This window comes from Chlamydotis macqueenii, chromosome 1 (genome assembly GCF_036417535.1).
Source record: "Chlamydotis macqueenii isolate bChlMac1 chromosome 1, bChlMac1.mat, whole genome shotgun sequence".
NCBI classification, from domain to species: domain Eukaryota; kingdom Metazoa; phylum Chordata; class Aves; order Otidiformes; family Otididae; genus Chlamydotis; species Chlamydotis macqueenii.
This window is the reverse complement of record NC_141556.1, coordinates 74,929,976-74,949,874: the sequence shown is the minus strand read 5'-3', so window position 1 is coordinate 74,949,874 and position 19,899 is coordinate 74,929,976. Positions and strand designations below refer to the sequence as shown.

At 35.6% G+C, this 19,899-nt stretch overlaps 2 protein-coding genes across 9 annotated transcripts in view; one reads left to right on the top strand and one right to left on the bottom strand.

Moving 5' to 3' along the window:
* Positions 1-19,899, bottom strand: part of ETFRF1 (electron transfer flavoprotein regulatory factor 1) — a 31,044-nt gene that overhangs the window by 8,238 nt on the left and 2,907 nt on the right. The window contains exons 3-5 of one of the 3 annotated variants that reach the window (XM_086756920.1): positions 16,554-16,641; positions 3,597-3,703; positions 1,540-1,621 (exon numbers count right to left, since the gene is read on the bottom strand). The gene's annotated coding sequence lies outside the window, so the exon portion shown is untranslated. Of the gene's footprint in view, positions 1-1,539; positions 1,622-2,471; positions 2,581-3,596; positions 3,704-16,553; positions 16,642-19,899 lie in introns of those variants that run through there. The other 2 variants (XM_086756913.1, XM_086756928.1) reach the window with 2 other exon arrangements.
* The window catches only part of KRAS (KRas proto-oncogene, GTPase), a 27,952-nt gene extending 8,053 nt beyond the window's left edge, over positions 1-19,899 (top strand). For 4 of the 6 annotated variants that reach the window (XM_086756872.1, XM_086756865.1, XM_086756882.1 and 1 more), the window contains 4 exons: positions 296-474; positions 2,889-3,048; positions 9,708-9,831; positions 16,326-16,430. In XM_086756872.1, the coding sequence (XP_086612998.1) occupies positions 296-474; positions 2,889-3,048; positions 9,708-9,827 (459 nt within the window). In that variant the 3' untranslated portion in view covers positions 9,828-9,831; positions 16,326-16,430. Of the gene's footprint in view, positions 1-295; positions 475-2,888; positions 3,049-9,707; positions 9,832-9,874; positions 9,876-16,325 lie in introns of all 6 variants that reach the window. The other 2 variants (XM_086756902.1, XM_086756894.1) reach the window with 2 other exon arrangements.

Below are 19,899 nucleotides of genomic sequence, written 5' to 3'. Positions count from 1 at the left end.
TTCTGTGCAGGATAAGAACACTGTCCTTTTTCTGTGTGTATATGCACACGGGTACTGTTACTCACGGAAGATTCAGAATACAGATAATAACACGTCCTTCAGTGCTCTTTCCATTTCTGGATTATTATATATGTGTAAATATGGGACACTATTTTCCTACTGTCATTTGCCCATCTGTAAAGTTAGATTTTAACTCTTAAGTGTAAACAACTTCAGTATCTCCTGAATTACAGGTGTTAGAAATCTTAGTTGTTTGTGTTTAACCAAGGTTTATGTTTTTCTTTTCTTTTCTTAGGATTCCTACAGGAAGCAAGTAGTAATCGATGGAGAAACCTGTCTCTTGGATATTCTTGATACAGCAGGTCAAGAAGAATACAGTGCAATGAGGGACCAATATATGAGAACAGGAGAAGGCTTCCTGTGTGTATTTGCTATAAACAATACAAAGTCTTTTGAAGATATTCACCATTATAGGTGTGTATATCGAAAGAGAATTGACTAACTCTTGTATTAGGTGGATGGGTTGCTTGCTCTTCCACTAGATAATAGAATGATCTCTTATGAAATAGCATCTACGGGCAAATTTGCAAATTAGCTATTGCAACCTATTCGTGCTTCTGTAGGTCTGGAATTTGGGGTAATCTGAAAATCTGCTGCCTTGTTTGCAAGTTAGGCAGTCATAATATCTGAGAGCTCCTCTGGTATAAACTAATGTGACGTAGTATTTCTGCCTATTCATAGTGAACACTTATCTAAAGGTATACTCTGCCTATTCCATAGATAAAATTGTCTGCTGAGATGGAAAAACTTAGGCAATTGAAATTGTACAGACAATAATGTCAGTTGTTAGCTTTTGTTCTGGAGATGGAGGGGAAATACCTGTGGAATGTTACTAGAAGAGTAACGTGTGAGTCCTGATGCTTAAGAAGGGCAGAAACACACAAAATCAGAGCTCCGGGATGACTGCTAAAAAACAACCTATTACTAGTTTCTTCATATTATCTTTTTTTCTTTTAATAATTAGTTAAAAATTTCAACTCATACTTTCTTTGTCAGCTACACTAATATAGAATTAGAAGCAGTCTCTGGTGATTACCATACCAGATCATTTATAACTTAGTAGCTTACTATTATAGCGAATTCTCCTTGAGTATTCTGTTAGAAGGCAATGCAAATTCCACTAGAGATCACTGAGTTTAGCAGCATCAGTTTAAGATTAGTCCCAAACACACAGTGTTAAGCTATTCATAGTTAAGTATTTACTGTTAGATCTGTGTTGCTGTATGGTGGAGCAGTGTTTTGCTATCAGTGTTACCCACAAACCCAACATCTACTCATAAGCAAAAGTGCACATTTTTGTTACGAATAGAAGTTACAGTTGCTCATTTAAGGTGGGATACCATGCCAGTTCAAGGTACTCCAAATCAGGAGGTGCAATTGCCCTATTTGCACGGTTTCCTTTTCTCCTGTATGCCACCAAGTCAGCTCATTTGATTGTGTAGTATGCTGACATGGGTAGCTAACCAGGTAGATGCTTACCTACAGAAATAGTTTACTGCTGGCTTATCTTCCTGGATCAGGAGGGTACTGTTGGAAATCAGAGTGGCAAAACTGCTGTATGCTAACGCAGAGAGAGATCAGTATTGAGAATGTGGGCCCTTTCTTTCAGGACTGTTTCTTTTTTTATATTTAAATTGAGCTAGCCAGCCTTTGTATAAATTTCATTATATATAAAATGTTCTAATTGGTTCTAATATTGATACTAATGACTGGAAAAAAAACAAAACAAAACCGAACACCCTCCTCCCCACCTTCCCCCGCAGAAAACAACCAACACACTAAAACAGTTAAGAGCACAGCAGGATGACAAATTACAAAACATATCTATTGCTCTCAGAAAAAACATAAACTTCTCTTACTATTATTTAACAAACTAGTTTCCTCTGGTTGTGGAGGAAGAAGGGACAAAAGTAAGATAGATGTTGATGTAAGAGGAAGAAGGAGCATAGACATTTTCATGTGGAATTTTTGTTTTTAAAAGGATAGTTGCATAAAAAGGCCTTCCCAGTTTATTTCAAAGAATGTTGTGAGTTGAATGCTGGAGTTTCTGCTGTGCATTCAGACATCTGTGAATGACCTTGCAGACTGAAGCTGAAGGCTTATAAATAACTGAAAACAGTGACTTTATTAATTAAGGAAAAAACTGCTAGATTATTTGGGAAGGGAAAAGTAAAGAAATTAATGACTGTTATTTGAGATTCTTGACAAGTACATCTAACTAGTATTTCAAGATGCTAAATACTGCATGAAAGGATTCCCTTACCAAATTTCTCTTTGTAAAGAACCAGACCAGTGGTCTTCAAAGTTTTAAAAACCTCTGTCTAAATGCAGAATTTGTAACTAAAAGATGAAGGTCTCTTCCCCTCTACCCCTCCCAACCCAACCCAAAATTTAGATAACAGGCACAGGGCTCTTGACAGTGTTTTATTTTAGCAAATTAATTGAGTATTGTGAGTGTTGAGTATGAGAGAGAAGTAGTAAGGTTTATACTGGGGCTTCTTAGGCTTGTTCTGGCATTGGCTGTTAAAACATTAAAAAAAAATAGCAATGACATAAAAATCTATAGTACTTTGCAAAGTGTCAACCTGATTTTTTTTTTTTTTTTTTTTTTAATAAAAGGTAATAAACTTGATGGTGACAGGATTGGTCAATTGATTTTTTTTTTTTGGTGGCTTCTTGTAGTAATTTGTGCACTAAATTAACATAATTAACATAAAAATGCCATTGGAATCTGTTAGTTTTATTTCATTGTTTTAAAATCTACCATATAGACTACTACTATTAATACCTGTTAAATATAATCGCTTTGTTTTTTTTTTGCTTTTTAGGGAACAAATAAAGAGAGTTAAAGACTCTGAAGATGTTCCAATGGTGCTAGTAGGAAACAAATGTGATTTGCCTTCCAGAACGGTAGATACAAAACAAGCTCAGGATTTAGCAAGAAGTTATGGAATTCCTTTCATTGAAACATCAGCAAAGACAAGACAGGTAAAGCTTAAAACTTATCGGATAGAAATGTAGAACTCTCATCTGAATTATCATAATGTTAATTATTCTAGGCATTGACAATTGCTTGGTCATATCAATAGATATATTTCTTCAGAGTAGAAATTCTTGTGGTGTCTTTTTCTGTCAGCTCACTGACAGCTGGTAATTGTTTATTAATGAGTGATTCGCTTCAGTTGCGCAAACTCCAAAGAATGAGACCTGGCTTGCTATTACTCTCCACTGTCCGACTGCTGCAGCATTCTTAACATTGTGATAGCTTTCAATAGAATAAGAAGCACTTCTACTTAGAGGTAAACACTTATTTCCTCAGCAAGAGGATTAAGTAGACAAACAGCTAATTAGTTAATTCTGTTTTAAGTCTTTTCGTTAATAACAAAAGGATTTTTTCTTTAAGGCATTGGTTCGACATTAGTGGGACATGCTTGATATAGCTTTTTATAGCTAAGCAATTCACCATAAATCTCTTTTGAAATTACTGGGTTAATTGCTTGTGTAAACTCATACTCCTCTAAGACTGTAGCACTCACTGTTGGTTTATTGTACCCCACTGGTATAGGTGAAAGAGGCAGCCATTAGGTTCCTTTCAGTGCTTCTCTCAGGGTTTGCTGGGACAGAGGTGCACATAGTGGTACATCTGTGTATTCAGGAGAAGAGAAGTGATATAGATGAAACTGGTTCTGTACTTCTCTTTGAAAAATGCTGATTTGTGGGTTTTTTCTTTGTTTCTTTTAAGGGTAAAGACTTACTATCAGTACAAATTAGATCAAGCCTGAGTGGCCGAATAACTCATACTCTCTGCATAATCAGAAGTGTTATGTGCAATTTATGAATTGGGAATTAGGTGTAGCAGAAGGAGGCAAATAGCAGAATACTGCAATTTGAGTAGCTGCTCAATATACCTGCTAAATAGATTCAGCTGCATCACTTGGCAGAATTTCCTCATAGACAGTATGGTTTTTTTTTTTTTTTATATATAAGAAATGAATATTTTATTACTGCAAACTTGCTACACCCACCCAAGTGCCTGGCAAGTTGAAACGTGGACTAATCAGTAAAACTTCACAGAGGAATCAAAGGAATGCTAACTTTTGACAATAGAGAGTCTCTGTTGTGTAGTTCTGTGTGGTGGTTTGTTTTTTTTTTTTTTTTTTTTTTTATCCTACCTAACTTTAATGGCTGAGAATAAACTAGGCCACAAGAGTGTTCTGAAGAATGTGGCCTGTAAGTGGACTGAATAATTACAGTGTTCTTATTTGGAAGGCCCTGTATTAGTGGCTGTCATCGAGATGTTAGGATAAAAAAGGAAGAACTCTGAAATTATGTTTGAGGTTTGAAATAATAGAAGTTCTGTATTAACATCTAGATTTTACTTTGTTCAGCCTGTTGTATAGAACAGCAGGCTTTCTTTAGTAAATACTCCTTTTGTATAGCTGCTTTTAATACAAGTATGTTGATACTATGGTGTATTATCAAAGACTTCTCCCCACCTTACCTGCAGTTTACTTCTCTAAGCAGCCCCACCATGCTTAGCCAATACAAAATTGCATACTCAAAAATCACCACTCCTGTTCACTTTTATAATCTTTGTTTACACAGAGTAGTATCTGCTTTTTTATCTTTCAGACTTTTAAGAGTCTGTTGGAGTTTTGTACTTCTTTCAGAGGACAATAGATCAGTGATATATGAACTGTTATTTTGTAATTTGACTTTTATTTGTGACTTTATATTTCTGGAGGTGCCAACTAAAATGTTATAGAAGGGATTGTTGGCTTTTGTTTTTCAAAGCTGAGCTTTACATCCTCTATATATAAGAAGTCCCTAAAGGTGTCTCATGGATTTTAAAATAGACATCCAATAGACTGTTTTGAGAATGTTGGCTCTGACAGTTGGAACCACTAGGTGTGGTGGCTGATTCTTTCACAGTACTGTTCATAACATGTTGTGTTATGAAATTGCTTCATAAAATGCCATGTTAATAAAATATTTTTAAGAAGGCAAAAGGGAATTGGAGGAGGAACCTGATCCTTAATTACAGCAAGATCATTTAAATATTTGTGTATGCTTTTGTGTATATATGTGTATACGTATGCACTTACATACTATTTTTCAGTCATGCTGGCATATATTAAAATATACGCGTATATATACACGCACACACCATCTTCCAAAGTAACTTTTAAAATCGGGGGATTCAAACCATTTTTGTAAGTTGCATGAGGCCCATGGACTGTATTTTTATTGGGCAGAATTCAGTCCTTGGCTAAAAATAAAGAAATAAATAAAATTCTGGTCCTCTCTGGTTACATGCAGAACATGCAAGTACGAACAAATGTAGCTGGCGGTCTGGTAACTTTTGGAGTCTGTAGAAAGTCTGATATGAATACTTAGAAGTAGGAACCTCCTTTTCCTTTCCTGCACACGCCTACCACCACACTGAAATGTCAGCACTAATGCTCTGTTGAAGAGGCCCTCACTATCTTCTTGCTTCCTTCCCCATGCCCCACTTCTGCTAGAGCTCAGAGAGAATTGGAAAGGTTTCTGGGGAAGGAAATAGGGGAGATGGAAAGGAGTTGGCCACGTAGTCTGTTTTGATTGCCAAGACACTCTTTTAAAAAGATGGCATTGCATACTCATGCAAAATGATATCTTGGTTACAAATAACTCAGTTTTGAAAATTTTCAAAAACTCATAGACAAGGTCAAAAGTAGGAAAGATGAAAAACACTGAAATGAAGTGCAGAAATAAGTTGTTCTAAAAGTTAGTGTATTAGTTTTTATTTGGTTCTGACTGGCAATAAAGATGTGACCTTTAACTTAATGCAAAAAGGTCGTGTTTTAAGCCAAATCCCTGTGTGAATTTTCATACAAATCATTGAGTTCATCAGAGAAACATGAGCTTAGTGGACCCTACAACTTGGGTATAAGGCTATAGGTTATTAATTTTTTCTTTAATTAGACCACTGACTGAAATGAATACCATGTAATTTATGAAATAACTGTATTTCTAAATGTCAATATTGGTGGTTTTGTAAGGCATGTTACATCACTTGTACTCATCCTTCCACAATCCTTATACAGAAGCGTGTGAATTTCTTAGGTTTATTTTGATAGCTGTCGTCTTTTCTCTGTTTTGACATTAGCTTTAAATTCAAATTCTTCCCTGTCCATGTGAGCGTATAGCTCCCAATGTTATCAATAGTGTCAATGAGAGGCAAACTCAATTTATCCCCACCAAGGCTGCACCCTGTATTCTTTACTGAGCTTCCACGTGCTTGTGCGTTACACAAGGAAAAGCTGTAAGGCTGTACCCGAAATGTGGTTTGACTAGAGGATTTTGGTTTCCTTGGAACATTTCAACGGTCCTGCTAGTAACTGAATTCAAAGGAAAAGCAGATATATGGGCGTTATTGTAAGAATTCACAAAAGCGTTAAGTCCTGTTGTTGACTATATGTATTTAAACACACTTTTGAGGTGTTTAATGAAGAAGTTCACCTAAATCACCAGGATGCTATTAAAAAAGCATTACAGTTATTTCAGCTGTCTGATGTACAATAGGTTAGGCCTCAAACTTGTGAAGAAAGTAAGTTGAGAACTTGTTCCTGTTCTGATGAAGTAAGCAGTGCAGTATTTACAGAAGTTAATTCCTGTATCTCAATTAAGATTCATCAATAACTGATAATTTAGACAGTTTGCTTGAACCAGCTTGCCTTTTTTTTTTTTAGGGATTTGTCATATCTGTCTAATGATATTGTATGTGTTTCACTCCAAGCCATTTTTAACATGCTTCATGTGCACAGATACAATTTTAAAACTTTGTTTTCAATTACTTAATAACTTTGTCGGATTTCACAATGTGGGTTGAGTTTTTTCATATCACTTGTTTGTTGTGAGGTAAAACTTTTCCAAAAAAGTTTAGTCCTTCCCAAGAACAAGGCCCCAAGGAAGAAAAAAAAAAAAAAAAGAGTTGTAATAATGTTGAAAGAAACTCTAGCATCCAGTTTGTGTGCTGAATGGCTCCAGGATGCTGAGGAAATGGGTTTCTTATTTACCTAACATAAAGATAAATAGGTGCAGCAAAAAAAAGGATGTGCAAGATGGGTGAAATTCAGGTAGGACAGACAGCTGTAATTCTGGCACATCTTAACTTTGGAGTGATTAACTTTGTAACTTTAATTATGATTTTGTGCAGTATTTAATATGAATTTACTGATGTGTGTCTGATATTTAACCATCATAAGATAACATGATCAGCTTAACAGGCCCTCCCTCCCCAGACTAGCGGAGTTTCTGCATGTGGCCGAGTTGTAATAACTGTTCCCAAACAGTCCCTTGAAATATTATGTGTGTTTTAGAGACAGCAAAAAAAAATAGCTTTAACCTGTAAGTTAAATGTTACACGGGCTAGCAGACTTTTCGCATGTTTGTGTATTTTCCAGTATTGGCTAAGCTGACCTTATCTCTGTAAAGTTTTATGTTGGGAGTCCTTTTATGCAAGTGAGTCAGCAGCATTATTTTTGCTCATGTCCTCATGAGTAATTTTTTTTTTTTTGTCTAACTGTTCTAGGAGACTGACACTGATAAAGTGTATAAAGGTGGACACAGAGTATTTTTGAGATGTCAAGGCTAACTTTCATTAGTTTCCTTTAAGCACTATTTACAGAAGCAGAATATGTGAAAATTCCCATTTCTACTTTGGTCTGTATTTGAAACAGTGTTTCTTTGCACGTGGTCATATTTTAAATTGAGTGTTTGGCTGTCTCCTAGGAGTCAAAAGCATCTTGAAAAGATTGCCTCAAGGTCATGGGTTCTTTGGGCTGTTAAAGTAAACAGCAGTTTAGATTTTGAAGTTTTTAATATCTGCCAACGGATATTTTTGCTTCCAGTTTTGACAGCTAAAAGAACTGGTTAATCATGTTTCAGATATATGGTCCATGCTCATTTAAGGAAAAAATACTGAAGAATCTTAAAAGAAATGGATATTAAAATTACTTCTTAAGCTTATAAGACTGGCACCTGGCTCTTTAAAAAGTCACCTTGTGCTAATGAAATTAGCAAATGTGTCTCTGTATGGATTTTCTTTCAGAATAATTTCTTTCAACAGGATTCATAAGACTGTTCTTGGTGATGGCAGTAGTAGCAATTTCTTTTCTCACTCTGTCTGTGTCTCTCCCTCTCTCTGCATTGCTAAAGCAAATTACAGCTCCTATTGGTGATGGGAAAGTTGGCAATAAATGTTGACTGAAGAATTATTATCTAATAATTCATGTGAAAGCTCCATAATCAAATTATGTTTTTCTACAGCAAAACAGTAGATTTGCAAAAATGTTGATTCTTGTACAGCCTGTGCTTTGGCACGCAGCAGCTGATCAATGTTTACTGCTTCCTTTTCAGGAACAAACTTCCGTTCCTTCCAGGAAAACATGAAAGTATGAGCTTTACTTGGTTTTTGCTGGTTTTTAATGGCTTTCTTTACCTTTTTCAAACTCTCAGACCTGGAATGTAAGAAGACTTGTCACCTAACCAATGCTTTACTACATCCTAACAGGGCACATTGTATATACCAGATAAATACAATCCAAGAAATAAATCCAGTTCATTTAATTTTTAAGTGGCTGTAGTTCAGGAGAACCAACCAGCAGCAGTGTGTTAAGAATGAGTCTTAAATATGAGAATCTAAGGCACAGTTCATGCAAAATGACCCAGTAACTGTGTCAGTTTTTGTTACTGGTTGTATAATATGAAGATGGGTTGGAGAGAGAACTTATTGAAAATCGGCCAAATAAAAGACCAGATTGTGCACTTGTCTAGCAATAAAGTTTTGGGGCTTAAATGGTTCCACTGTTTCCCATGATCATCAATCTGTTCTGTTTTTTATTTTCAAATAATGAGTTTGTATTAAATGAACAACTCTGTTGAACTGACTGAGGAGACAAGTCATGAGACTGACAGTAAGGCGGAGGAGAGGTTTGCTTTCCCCTTTAAAAGCTGCACCTAAACATTTTGCATCTTGTTATAACAAGAACATCCTCACAGATACGAATTTGTAAGTTTATGCACAGATATAATCAACTTAAAATAACAGATACTGTAACTTAAATCTGGTGCTGTACCTCTTTATCTTGTATTTGCTTAAAGATAGCTTCAGTTTTGTTGTTATGGTATCCTCATCTCCAAGTGGCCTAAACACAAAGCTGCAGAAAGGTGAGACCAGAGAAATAAAACACTTAGCTTTGTGTTATCCCTGGATAGAAAGTATTCCACAGAAATCTGTGAAAAAATTCAGTAATACAAGTAGTATTATTTTTAACACGCTATGCAATAGAAGAAAATAATTCTTGTTCTTTTTTGTCCAAGTGTTACCTTGTGCAGAAAAAAGGAGGGTTTGAAGCGTAGATATTCACAATAATTAGTAATCAATAAGTTCTTTGAGTGTGTCTCTCCTGTTTGCATTAAAAAGTATCAAGAAGCAAATATGCAAGCCCAGCTTTTTAAATATATAATGGAGATCCATATACTTCTCTCAAGTAAAGCTCATAATTTCAATGGTTTTGTTGTGGTTTCTTCCCCTGACATGAGTGTCCCAATATGTCACGGTTGTTAACAAAGCAGTTTTTAAGGAGTTGTGTTTTACAATGCAGAGAGTGGAGGATGCTTTTTATACATTGGTGCGAGAGATTCGACAGTACAGAGTGAAAAAAATCAGCAAAGAAGAAAAGACTCCAGGGTGCGTGAAAATTAAAAAATGCCTTGTAATGTAACAGGGTAAGTTTTGTGATATAACAGGGTAAGTTTTGTAATGTAACAGGGTAAGTTTTACAAATCACATGCCAAATGAAGATGATTGACAGTGTCTTGCAAATCAGACATTTTATGGTTAATTGATGACATAATTTAAGATATAAAACCAATCAGATTTCAATATAGTAGTCCTGAATAATATTCCTAGCAAACACTCAAGTACTGTGGATTTGCTTTGTTTCATGGGGTTTTTGATAATAGATTAACAAGAAGTATTTACTGTTAACTTTCCATCTGTGAAAGAGAGACATAGTTTTGTGTGTGAAGAAGTTAAGAAGAAAAAGTTTTGTTCAAGGTATATTGTAGATACTATTGAAGTGAATATTGATTGGACCTTCAGGCTGATGAACTGAGGGGAGAGGATCATAATATTTATAGTCCTTCTCAGAACCAGAAATAGGAGGTTCCTAATCCAACAAAGCAGTAGCTGACTAGCAGCTGGCATACAGGACTTTTTAATTTTCAGGCCCTTCCATATGCCATGCCATTTTTCCCTTGTTTTCTCCCAGGTTAAAAAATTCACTCTTATCACTTCCAGAAATACATTAGTTTTCTTTTTTGTCAACTATAATGCTATGAGTAACCCAGATTTGGACAAAATGGTAGGGTTTCAGTTATTTGAGGGCCTTTACAAAGAGGAGGAGCAGCAATAGTGAAGCAAAACTGAAGAGAAAAAAAAAAAAAACAACACACAACAGAACCACCCCACCCACTCCATTAAAAAAAAAACAAAAAAAAAACACAGGAAAAAAAACCCCACCCAACAAAACCCAAACAAAAAAAAAAACCCCAAGAAAACCCAATAGATAAATTGTCACAAACTTGAGATTTTTCCAGTACGTTCCTGTAAGAAAAAAAAAGTGAGGAGAGGGAAGGAGAAACTGTGATGTGGAAAAAGTGCTAGGTCTTAAAGCACTTCCAGTGCTTTTTGAACAAACCATCAGAATAGCTCCTTGCATATATTACTATCCCATTAATTCTTTACCTCTTACTTTACCACTGCAGAGGGTGGGTTGTTACTCCTTACGTACTTGTCCAACAGGAGAATGACTGTGAATTTCCCATTGTGTAAAAGAAAAACTGTTTGCTTTTCAAGGTGGTTTTTTCACACTTCAGAACATCTTGCAGAGACGTAGCGGACTTTGACTTGTATCCTAAAGAGACCGTCATAATTATAGGAATGTTCCCCTTCAATAAAGGTGTTTATTCCTCTTTCTGAGGGAGGAAGGAGAAATTTTGTTTCATATCAGTTTTTACTACATCTGCTCAGGCTTATTGTATTCTCAGCTTTTAAGTGATGATTGACTGATCTGAGATAATTCTTTAGATGTTTCCTTAAAAAAGATACACTTTGAGATACAATTTGTATCAAAGGTTTCCTTTGCAGGAAACTGGGAACTTCAGTTATGAAGCGCCCCAGTCTTGCATCCAAACATCAATAAAATTGATGCCATCAAAATACCTTGGTTTATTCTTTCCTAGTAATCAAAGATTACTTGGCAAAGATTACTTTTGATATAAGTAATATGAATTAAATTACTTAAGGCTCTTTTGCATAGCCTTCTGAAAACCAACTTTGTTGTTTCTTGCTGTCTTACTGATGTGCCCATACCTCAAAGCAGAATTTATTTTTGTATACTAGAACTTTAAAGATCCTGAATTCTGTCTGCTTTTCCTCTCTGTGGATTTCCTTGGGAGAAGGAGAATGGGATGGTGGGAATTGTGGTTTTAATCTTTTTTTTTTCCTTCCTTTCCAGTGGAAGCATCTCTTAAGATTCTTTTTGATAGCTCAGTGAACATATGCTTTTTTCTTTTTCTTTTTTTTTTTTTTTCTGCCAGCTTCTTACTTTCTTTCTGCCTACATCCAAGAGAAGTATAGTTTGATTTTGGTTCTGTTGGGTTTTTTTTGGTGTGGGTGTTTGGGTTTTTTTTCTTTTCCCCCCAGACAGGGGAAATCTCCTTTTGTCAACAATGGATATTGTTGGTTGGTTTTCTTTTTTTTGTGTGTGTGTTTGGTGTGGGGTTTTTTATTTTCTTTTTTTTTTTTTTTAAAATTTTCTCCATACCCTATTTAGAAAATAGTCTTGCATATAAGATTCTAGAACTTCAAGAGTGTTTGCTCAGGGGAGGAAGCATTTGTCTTTATACTCAAGTGAATTCTACTTAGTATTGATAGTCATTTCAGCAACTTCCTGATTAGGAGGTTAAGCTGGAGAAAGCATATTCCAAAAATATTGTGGTACAGCTGTAGTTCAATAGTGATTCTAATGGAACAAGAAATCTGGCATTTAAAACAGTCTGGCTTGTATTATTTTCCATTCAGTAAGAAGATCTGTATTAATTCAGTCTGATGTATAGTAGATAAGCTAAGGAGACCAGCACGTAATGAAATGAGTCTCTGAGCTGGGATTTGAGACTTCAAAAATATTCATTTTAACAGTTTGGGATGATAGACAGTATTTATTTTGCTTTTTTGCCTATGGATAATCGAATTTGATGGTTCAGAGTATTCTTCCTCCTCTCGGAATATTCAGTTTATCTTCCTGCTGCTTATGGGATGCCTTCTTAGTTATATTAATCTTGCAGAAGGTAAGTGAAAACTTTGCCTATGTTACCATCAACGGCTTATGCTGTGAGGCTCATTCCTTTGCCTGTTATACAGTAAAGCAGAAAGTACATAATACCTTTTGCTCAGTTTATCATTCCAGCTAGCAAGAAGAAATTTCTAAATTGCAGTATAAAACCCTCAAAAAATCTTTCTTGAAAGCAGTAAAGTTTTTACAATAAAAAGCACACTATAATGAAAATGTCTCTAAGGCATAAATTAGACATCTAGATAAGGCAATTCAGATTGAGCTGTGTTAATACTAGTATGTTTAGATTACTAAAGTTCATTAATTTCTACAATCTTGATTAAAACAAATTTAATTATTTTTTCCATAGTACTATTGATGTATACAAATAATTTCTTCTCCTGACTAATACGTGTGTGTGCATGTATGTATGTTATTTTTTGAAAAATGTTAAATGTGTATTTTAAGAGTTAACAAGTTAAAACTTGTTATAGGGTCTATTTGGGCCTGGAATCTTTAGGAATTTCCAGTTCCTTATGAATTTAGGATTTCTTAATGATAGAGTCAGGTTAGTTGCCAAGTCTCATACATACTTGTAAACAGACTTGTATATGGTCATGGGACCATTTGATGCTCCAAAGAAAAGTGGTAGCCGGGAGAGGCTGTTTCTGTGGGAATAGTTCTGATTTTCCTGTTCTGTCTGCATTTTGCAGTTGCCCTTTGGAAAATCCGGTGCCAGGAGCAAGCTCCATCAATGCACCTTTATTGAGGTAGTGTGGTATAGTTCTGAGCATGCACAGTGCATTTTGAGTTTTTAATCCTGAGCCTGGATTTAAAGCACGCATTCAGTACATCTTACACTTTCTGCAAAGCTTGCACACAATCACCCCGTTATTAGAGGCAGGAAGGTCAGCTACATGCAGTCCCTTCTTACTGAAAGGAGTAACTAGAAAGGTTGATCACCTTTGATCTTATAGTATTGATGCCTTTAGGGACCTTCTGTAACCAGAGTATCCACTTAACTTCAAAATTTAATCCACAGACTGAAAAGTGAAAGACCTCAGTTTATCTTGAGTTCTCCAGTGCTAATTCACAAATATTCTAAATGTAGTTTTGTATGTCATGTTAAATTCATTACCTGAATTTAATTTATGTGGCAGGACCAAACTACTAAACACAGAATTAATAATTTTAAAGGCTTGGTCTACAAAAGTGTAAATGTAAGAACAAAAGCTAAGTCAATTCCCTAGTATTTTGCAACATGTGCTGTATTTAAAAGATTGTCACCTTACCAGGTAGAATAAAGATTTCAGCCTTAATTGTGAAGTCATGTGTTTAAAAGCACCTAATAGTCTCTGGATAGTACGTTGCACACGTTATTTTCTCTATATGTACTTTAAAACCAGTTTAATGAGGGAAGGTTGCTTGTTTGAAGACTTAAATTGCAATTTTTGTTCAGCGTGTCTCATTTGAAGATGTTGCTGAAAGCCAGTGACTGTCCTCATAGTGTTTATTTTTCTAACACATTAATGAGTGGGAAATACTGAAAGGAAGTTTTGTAAGGAAGTGTAAACAGTCTTGTAGAAGAATATTGTGCAGAGGTTTTTCTTATACTGTTATTGTGTTCTAAAAATGAAACTATTCTTCAGTCTGTTGATTGATTCTTAATGCTTTCCTCCTAGCTGGCTGTCTGAGATGAGAACTGCAGTAGATATAGTTCGAGCCATCACTACTTCTAGATCATTTCCTTACATGAACATTGCTAAATGTTCACTTTATTTATTAATGTTGAAGTTATATGGAAAATATACTAGCTCTCTGTAAAACAGCACCAAGCATTTCTAATTCTCAAAAGATCCACGGGGGACATGACCTTTCCCAGAACCAAGGCTACTCTTCCATTAGGCATGCTACATCAATTTTATATTACTTAGTAATATTTGAAAGTGTAGAATAAGTTATTTGCAAGTGTATTTTGTATATTCCTAGACCTTGCAAAAGTGTTCTATTAGTACTGGGAGACAGGCTGCCAAGGACTTTGATCATTCGTAAATGTGTTATGAACTTGAATGTGAAGTCTTTAAATAAATTTAGGTTATACTGGGACCTGGTTAATAAATGAAGCCATTTAACACTTCACTGTTGTTTGGACTCTTCATATTAGGTTTCACCACCATTTGGTGTTTAACTGAAACAGTAACAAATGATGTGATTTTTGGCTTTGTGCTTTTTTTCAGAGTTCAGTTTCAGTTCTTTTACTAAAGTAGGCATACAGGAGTAAACAGAGACTGTTAATTTTTATTGGCAGCTTGAAGGCAAACTGTAGCTGACGAGGTCGGACGCTACCTGCCAGTTGTAGGGATAAATTTCTAGACTCAGTTCTATAGCAGTGCAGTTGGCTGCTGTAATATATTAACATTATACAGCTACATCTGATCTGTCTAAAGGTCAACAAAAGGAGTAAGGTAGTGAAGAATCAAGATCACTTTTTTTCTTAGTTATTTTATAACTGTCAGTACTCAAACCATTAAATGTAAAGGCTGACTGAGAACATGGGTACTTGATTGGAATTTGGAGCAACCTGAAAGCTAGGCAGTAGAATAAACTGTTTCACATAAATAGGTTGTTACAAAGTATACCATGTAACATTGTACTTGATAATGGTTCATATCAGGCTTCTAGGTATGCTGATCTCTTGACAAGGGTTAATTTTTGTTAGCTATAATTGCCCCCCACAAAAATGAAAAACTACTCAATGTGAAGAAACATTAGCTTTTGTGTCTGTAGCTTGACTATTGGAGCTGTGGAGATTTTAAGTGACTGTACATGACATAGCACCATAGATAATGTGTTCCACATCTCTTTAACTATATATATTGAATAGAATGATTTATCAAATAATAATTTATCATGGGAACATGGGATTGATTTGATTGATTTGCATATGTAAAGACTTCTAAAATTGTGATGTGATTACTGTATTGGTGTGCCTGGGAAATGACCTGGATATGTAGAGTAATCATAACTATGTCTTTGGTGTTGAATTCTTGCTACAACTATTTGTATTTACTTTTTAAAGCTGCGTATAGATTATTAAGGCATAAACAAAGCTAATGCTTCACAACTTTATTCTGTGGTAATAATATATATACTTAAAATCTGAATGTGTGGTACCTATACTTTTATAGTTTGAGGTGGGACAACATGTGCCCTCTTTGAGATGGAGAAGAGGGCAGTACGCTAAATTACTTTCCTTACCACATTAGTAATGGAGTTGGACCTATGGGGTCTTTGTGGTCAACCTCCAAGCAGTAAGTCACCTGCAGGCTGCTGTAAGCCCAGTCTGAGGAACAGCTGAGAAAGAGGGCAGGCAGGTGCTAGCTGTTGCTGGCATCAAAGCAGTTCATTCAGGTGGTTGTATCAGTGCTCCTCAGAACTCAGGAGAGGAACAGCCTGTAGCCAGGATTAATTGTTCAAATGATGGCAGCCCACTCCCCAAATCTGCTCTCCTGCAGGCCCCTCTGCCCACGCACGGAAATGCAGTCAGATGTGTTCCTCTTACATGATGGGAGACAAGGAGACAACTGACAACTGTAGTTCCCCTCCCATCTGAACATGTTTTTCCCAGCACTCCCCTTCCCAAGAAACAGGAATGCTCGAGAGGACTGTTGCCCTGGCAATTCCTCCAACCCACAGCCTACTCAAGGGGACATTATAAAAGCCTCAAAAAGGAGAAGACAGTGTAACCTCTCCTGGCAGGCAGCAAAACAGACTGCTGATTGAACTCACTTCACCTGATCGGGTCAGATGAAACCAGGCTGTACCTAAGCAGGCATGTAAGTCTGTTTATGTGATCTTAATGTGTGCGTGTGTCTATCTTTTCAGGGTGTTGATGATGCCTTCTATACATTAGTTCGAGAAATCAGAAAACACAAAGAGAAGATGAGCAAAGATGGTAAAAAGAAGAAAAAGAAGACAAAGACAAAGTGTATAATTATGTAAATACAATTTATCCTTAAGAAGTACTTAAGTAATTTTTGTACATTACACTAAATTATTAGCGTTTGTTTTAGCATTACTTTACTTTCTGCTTCATGATCCTGTTAGCTTTACCTGAATGCTTGTTTTAAATGACAGTGGAAACTTCATTCCTCTTAAAGTGCCAGTATTCTTTGACTGTTGGTTCTTGAACTAGCAATGCCTGTGAAAACAAAACAAACAAAAAAAAAAAACCACACAAAAAAACCCTGAGAACTGTCTTAGGACTCTTTGGTGCATGCACAGTTGCTAACTTCCTATTTTTCTTACCGATTGTGAACGTCTGTTCTGTGTGCAAACCAAACAATGAAATGATGCTCTACACATTCTAACATCCCCTGTAATTTTTTTTTTGTTTTTAAATCGGGTTAGGAAAAAGGATTAGTTAGCAAAAGAGACTTTCATTTCAGCTTTTCTTTTATTTTAGACTGACTGCAATATAGAGAGACCAGAAGCCTTTATAGTCTTCCTGTAGATTTTGCTTCTAGGCATCTAGTCTTGTAGCATTTCAGATCAACTTTAATGAATGTAAAGATAAAACTTTCACAAAAAAATTTTTCACTGCAATTTGTCACGATCACTCCTTAAATACTCTATTTTTTCAATAAAAAAAAAAGAAAAATTAAAAAAAGACAAGAATGCACATCTGGCAATGGAAAAAGTAAAAGTTCTAATTAGGTTGATTTGCTATTGTTAATGCATTGCTTTAAGACTTTCACTAACTTTTTGTGTCTGAAGACTAAGGTGAAATCCTAGCTCTCCTGACTCCCAATGGCAAACATTTAAGTAGCTTTGCTCAGTAGGTACAGGATTTCACCCTTAGTGTCTGTAGGAAATACTAGAAAGCCTTAACAGATATGTTGATTCAAATTCTTAGGTTAATTCATACATAGATACAGAATTTACCATAAGAATTAAATAAAAATGAATCCTAAATTATATAGCAAAGTAAAACTACTTCCTCCCCCCCACCCTCCCGAAGAGTGGTATTAAATATTTCCAGATGCCCATTTTGTCCAAAATAGGGGAGGAATTTTAAATTTGAGTACCATCAAATGAGTGAATGAATGAGTTGAATTTAGCTGCTTCATGCAAATAATTTGGAAATCCACTATGCCATAAAAATGGTGTGGAATTTGCACAAACATGGTTTCCAGAGTCAGTGTTGTTTGTGTGATGTTTGTGAAGTACTAGTTTTGTTGCACAGATTAAATGGTTGGTGAGTGGCATTCCAGTGTCTAGACTGTCATGAAGCTAGACCAAGATTTTAGCATTGTCTTTCTCTGTGATTAAGTTTTTTGTGATTTTAAATTTTTTTTTTCCTCCCTTTTTTCCTAATTGGAACTCATGCAGAATTTTTGCAGAAGCTTTCATTTTTTTGGTACTGCAGTAGTCTAGTTATTTTGCGCTAAAGTGAGAGCCAGTAATTCCGGTGCTGCCGGTTCCTGTTGTCTGACTGTAAATGTTGCATTGGTTGATCGTTTCATTAGGGCCTGGGTTCCTGAAGGCACACGTCTCCATAGTACCTAACTCAGCTGCAGAGTACAATTTGAAAATGTGACTCTGGCATAGCCGAAAAAATAAAACAGAAGACATTGAAGTAGGATAGTTGAGGATGCTGGAAATTTTGGAACAGGGAATAGCAGCATTGCCCTAACCTAAGGCATACCTAAAACAATTATGTGGAAATTTTACACAGTATGGTTTTCATATAGCTGTGAAACTTGGAGCATTTATATGATGTCAAAGGTGCAACTGCATGAGAAAAGTGTTCTTTTGCTTGTATGAACTCTCTCCCTCCATCCCCCGCTAGTGACTCTCACAGGCAGAGAGCTGCAAAGCTGGCAGGGGACATATACCGTCTGGATTGCTGCGTGTTCTTTTAATTTCAATGTGGCTGAGAGAAATAACGCCTTTCCCTGCCTGTGCCCCCTCCATGCCCCACCCTCCACCGAAACCCAGATCCCCCTCCCCTCCTTTCAGCTTTGATGTGAATATACTTTAGATTATGAAATATTCTGAAAAACAGTAATAGGAGAACCTAGCATTATACCGTAAGGACCAATGAGGAGTAAGAATGGATCCTTAGTGTCGCAAAACGTTTTACAGCTTCCAAGGGAAACACATTTTGGAGACAGTTATTTGCACATTTTAGATGCTCTTGTATTTGAAGAACGTAGCAAAAGTGGATAATATACATTGAGCAAATGGAAGTAATCTTAAGATTACTTCAAGATTTTTTTGGTAACTGAGTCACACTGCATGTAAAATTAGGGCTGGTCTAAAATTCTTATGTTAATTTAACTAAAAACTGTTAGGAGAAGTTTTAGCTGAAATGTCTTAATCATCAAATGTGGATTTATATAGCTCTAATATAAAGCTATAGATAAACCAGAGTTTTTTCAGTAAATGCGATCTGTAGATTCCAATCTAAATTAGTGCAAAATCTATTTAGATTAGCCCTTATTTACTTAAAAAAAAAAAATACACATCCTTGCCACTGTTGTGCAGTTTTGTCTTAATATTTGTTGAGATTTGGTGAAGCATGTTGGATTGCAGCTTGCACAAGTTGATCTCGTAATTATTCTGTCTTTCCCTATTTGAAATGCTTTCAAAGAGCATACCTGGATGCTATCTGTTCTGGTAGCAACTACTAAATAAACATGTGAATCGCTTACCACATTAATACATTAAATTGCCATGTGTCAGGGAGTAACACCTTCTTACAGTAGCTTTATGTAACTCTGGTAAACAACTTTATCATTGGTTTTCTCAAAACTGAAATTTATTTCTTTTGACCAGTCTCATTGCCCTAAAATTTTTGCTAACTTAGAGTTTCAGTGTATAGATTTTGTTACAGTAACAGGATCTCTGGAATGAGTAGATACTGACACAATCTTCTCTTGTCTATACTATGAAGCAATACAATTATTACCTTCAAAGACCATCAAACTGTAAAGAAATCATTTTGTCTCAAGTTTACATAAAGCTACATAGATGGTAAATCTTTCCTAACATTTCTTTATTCCACTGTCTTGTGTTTTCATGTTGAAAATACTTCTGCTTTTTCCTCTTGAGTGCCAACTTCTTACTAGAATGACTTCTTAATGTAATATGTTTACCTGGAATGTATTTTAACTATTTTTGTATAGTGTAAACTGAAACATGCACATTTTGTACATTGTGCTTTATTTGATGTGGAACATATGCAGTGTGATCCAGTTTTTCCATCATTTGGTTGCGTGACCTAGGAATGTTGGTCATACCAGACATTAAGTTAAAACAAAAAGACCACTGTTTGTTTTAAAACTTTTAATGTTTTTAGGAGTATGTGCTGTGAGGTGATCTGGAATTTGTCATTTTTTTGTCAAACTGTACTGCTCCTATTTATTGTAATGTAATAAAAAATAGTTATTGTGAA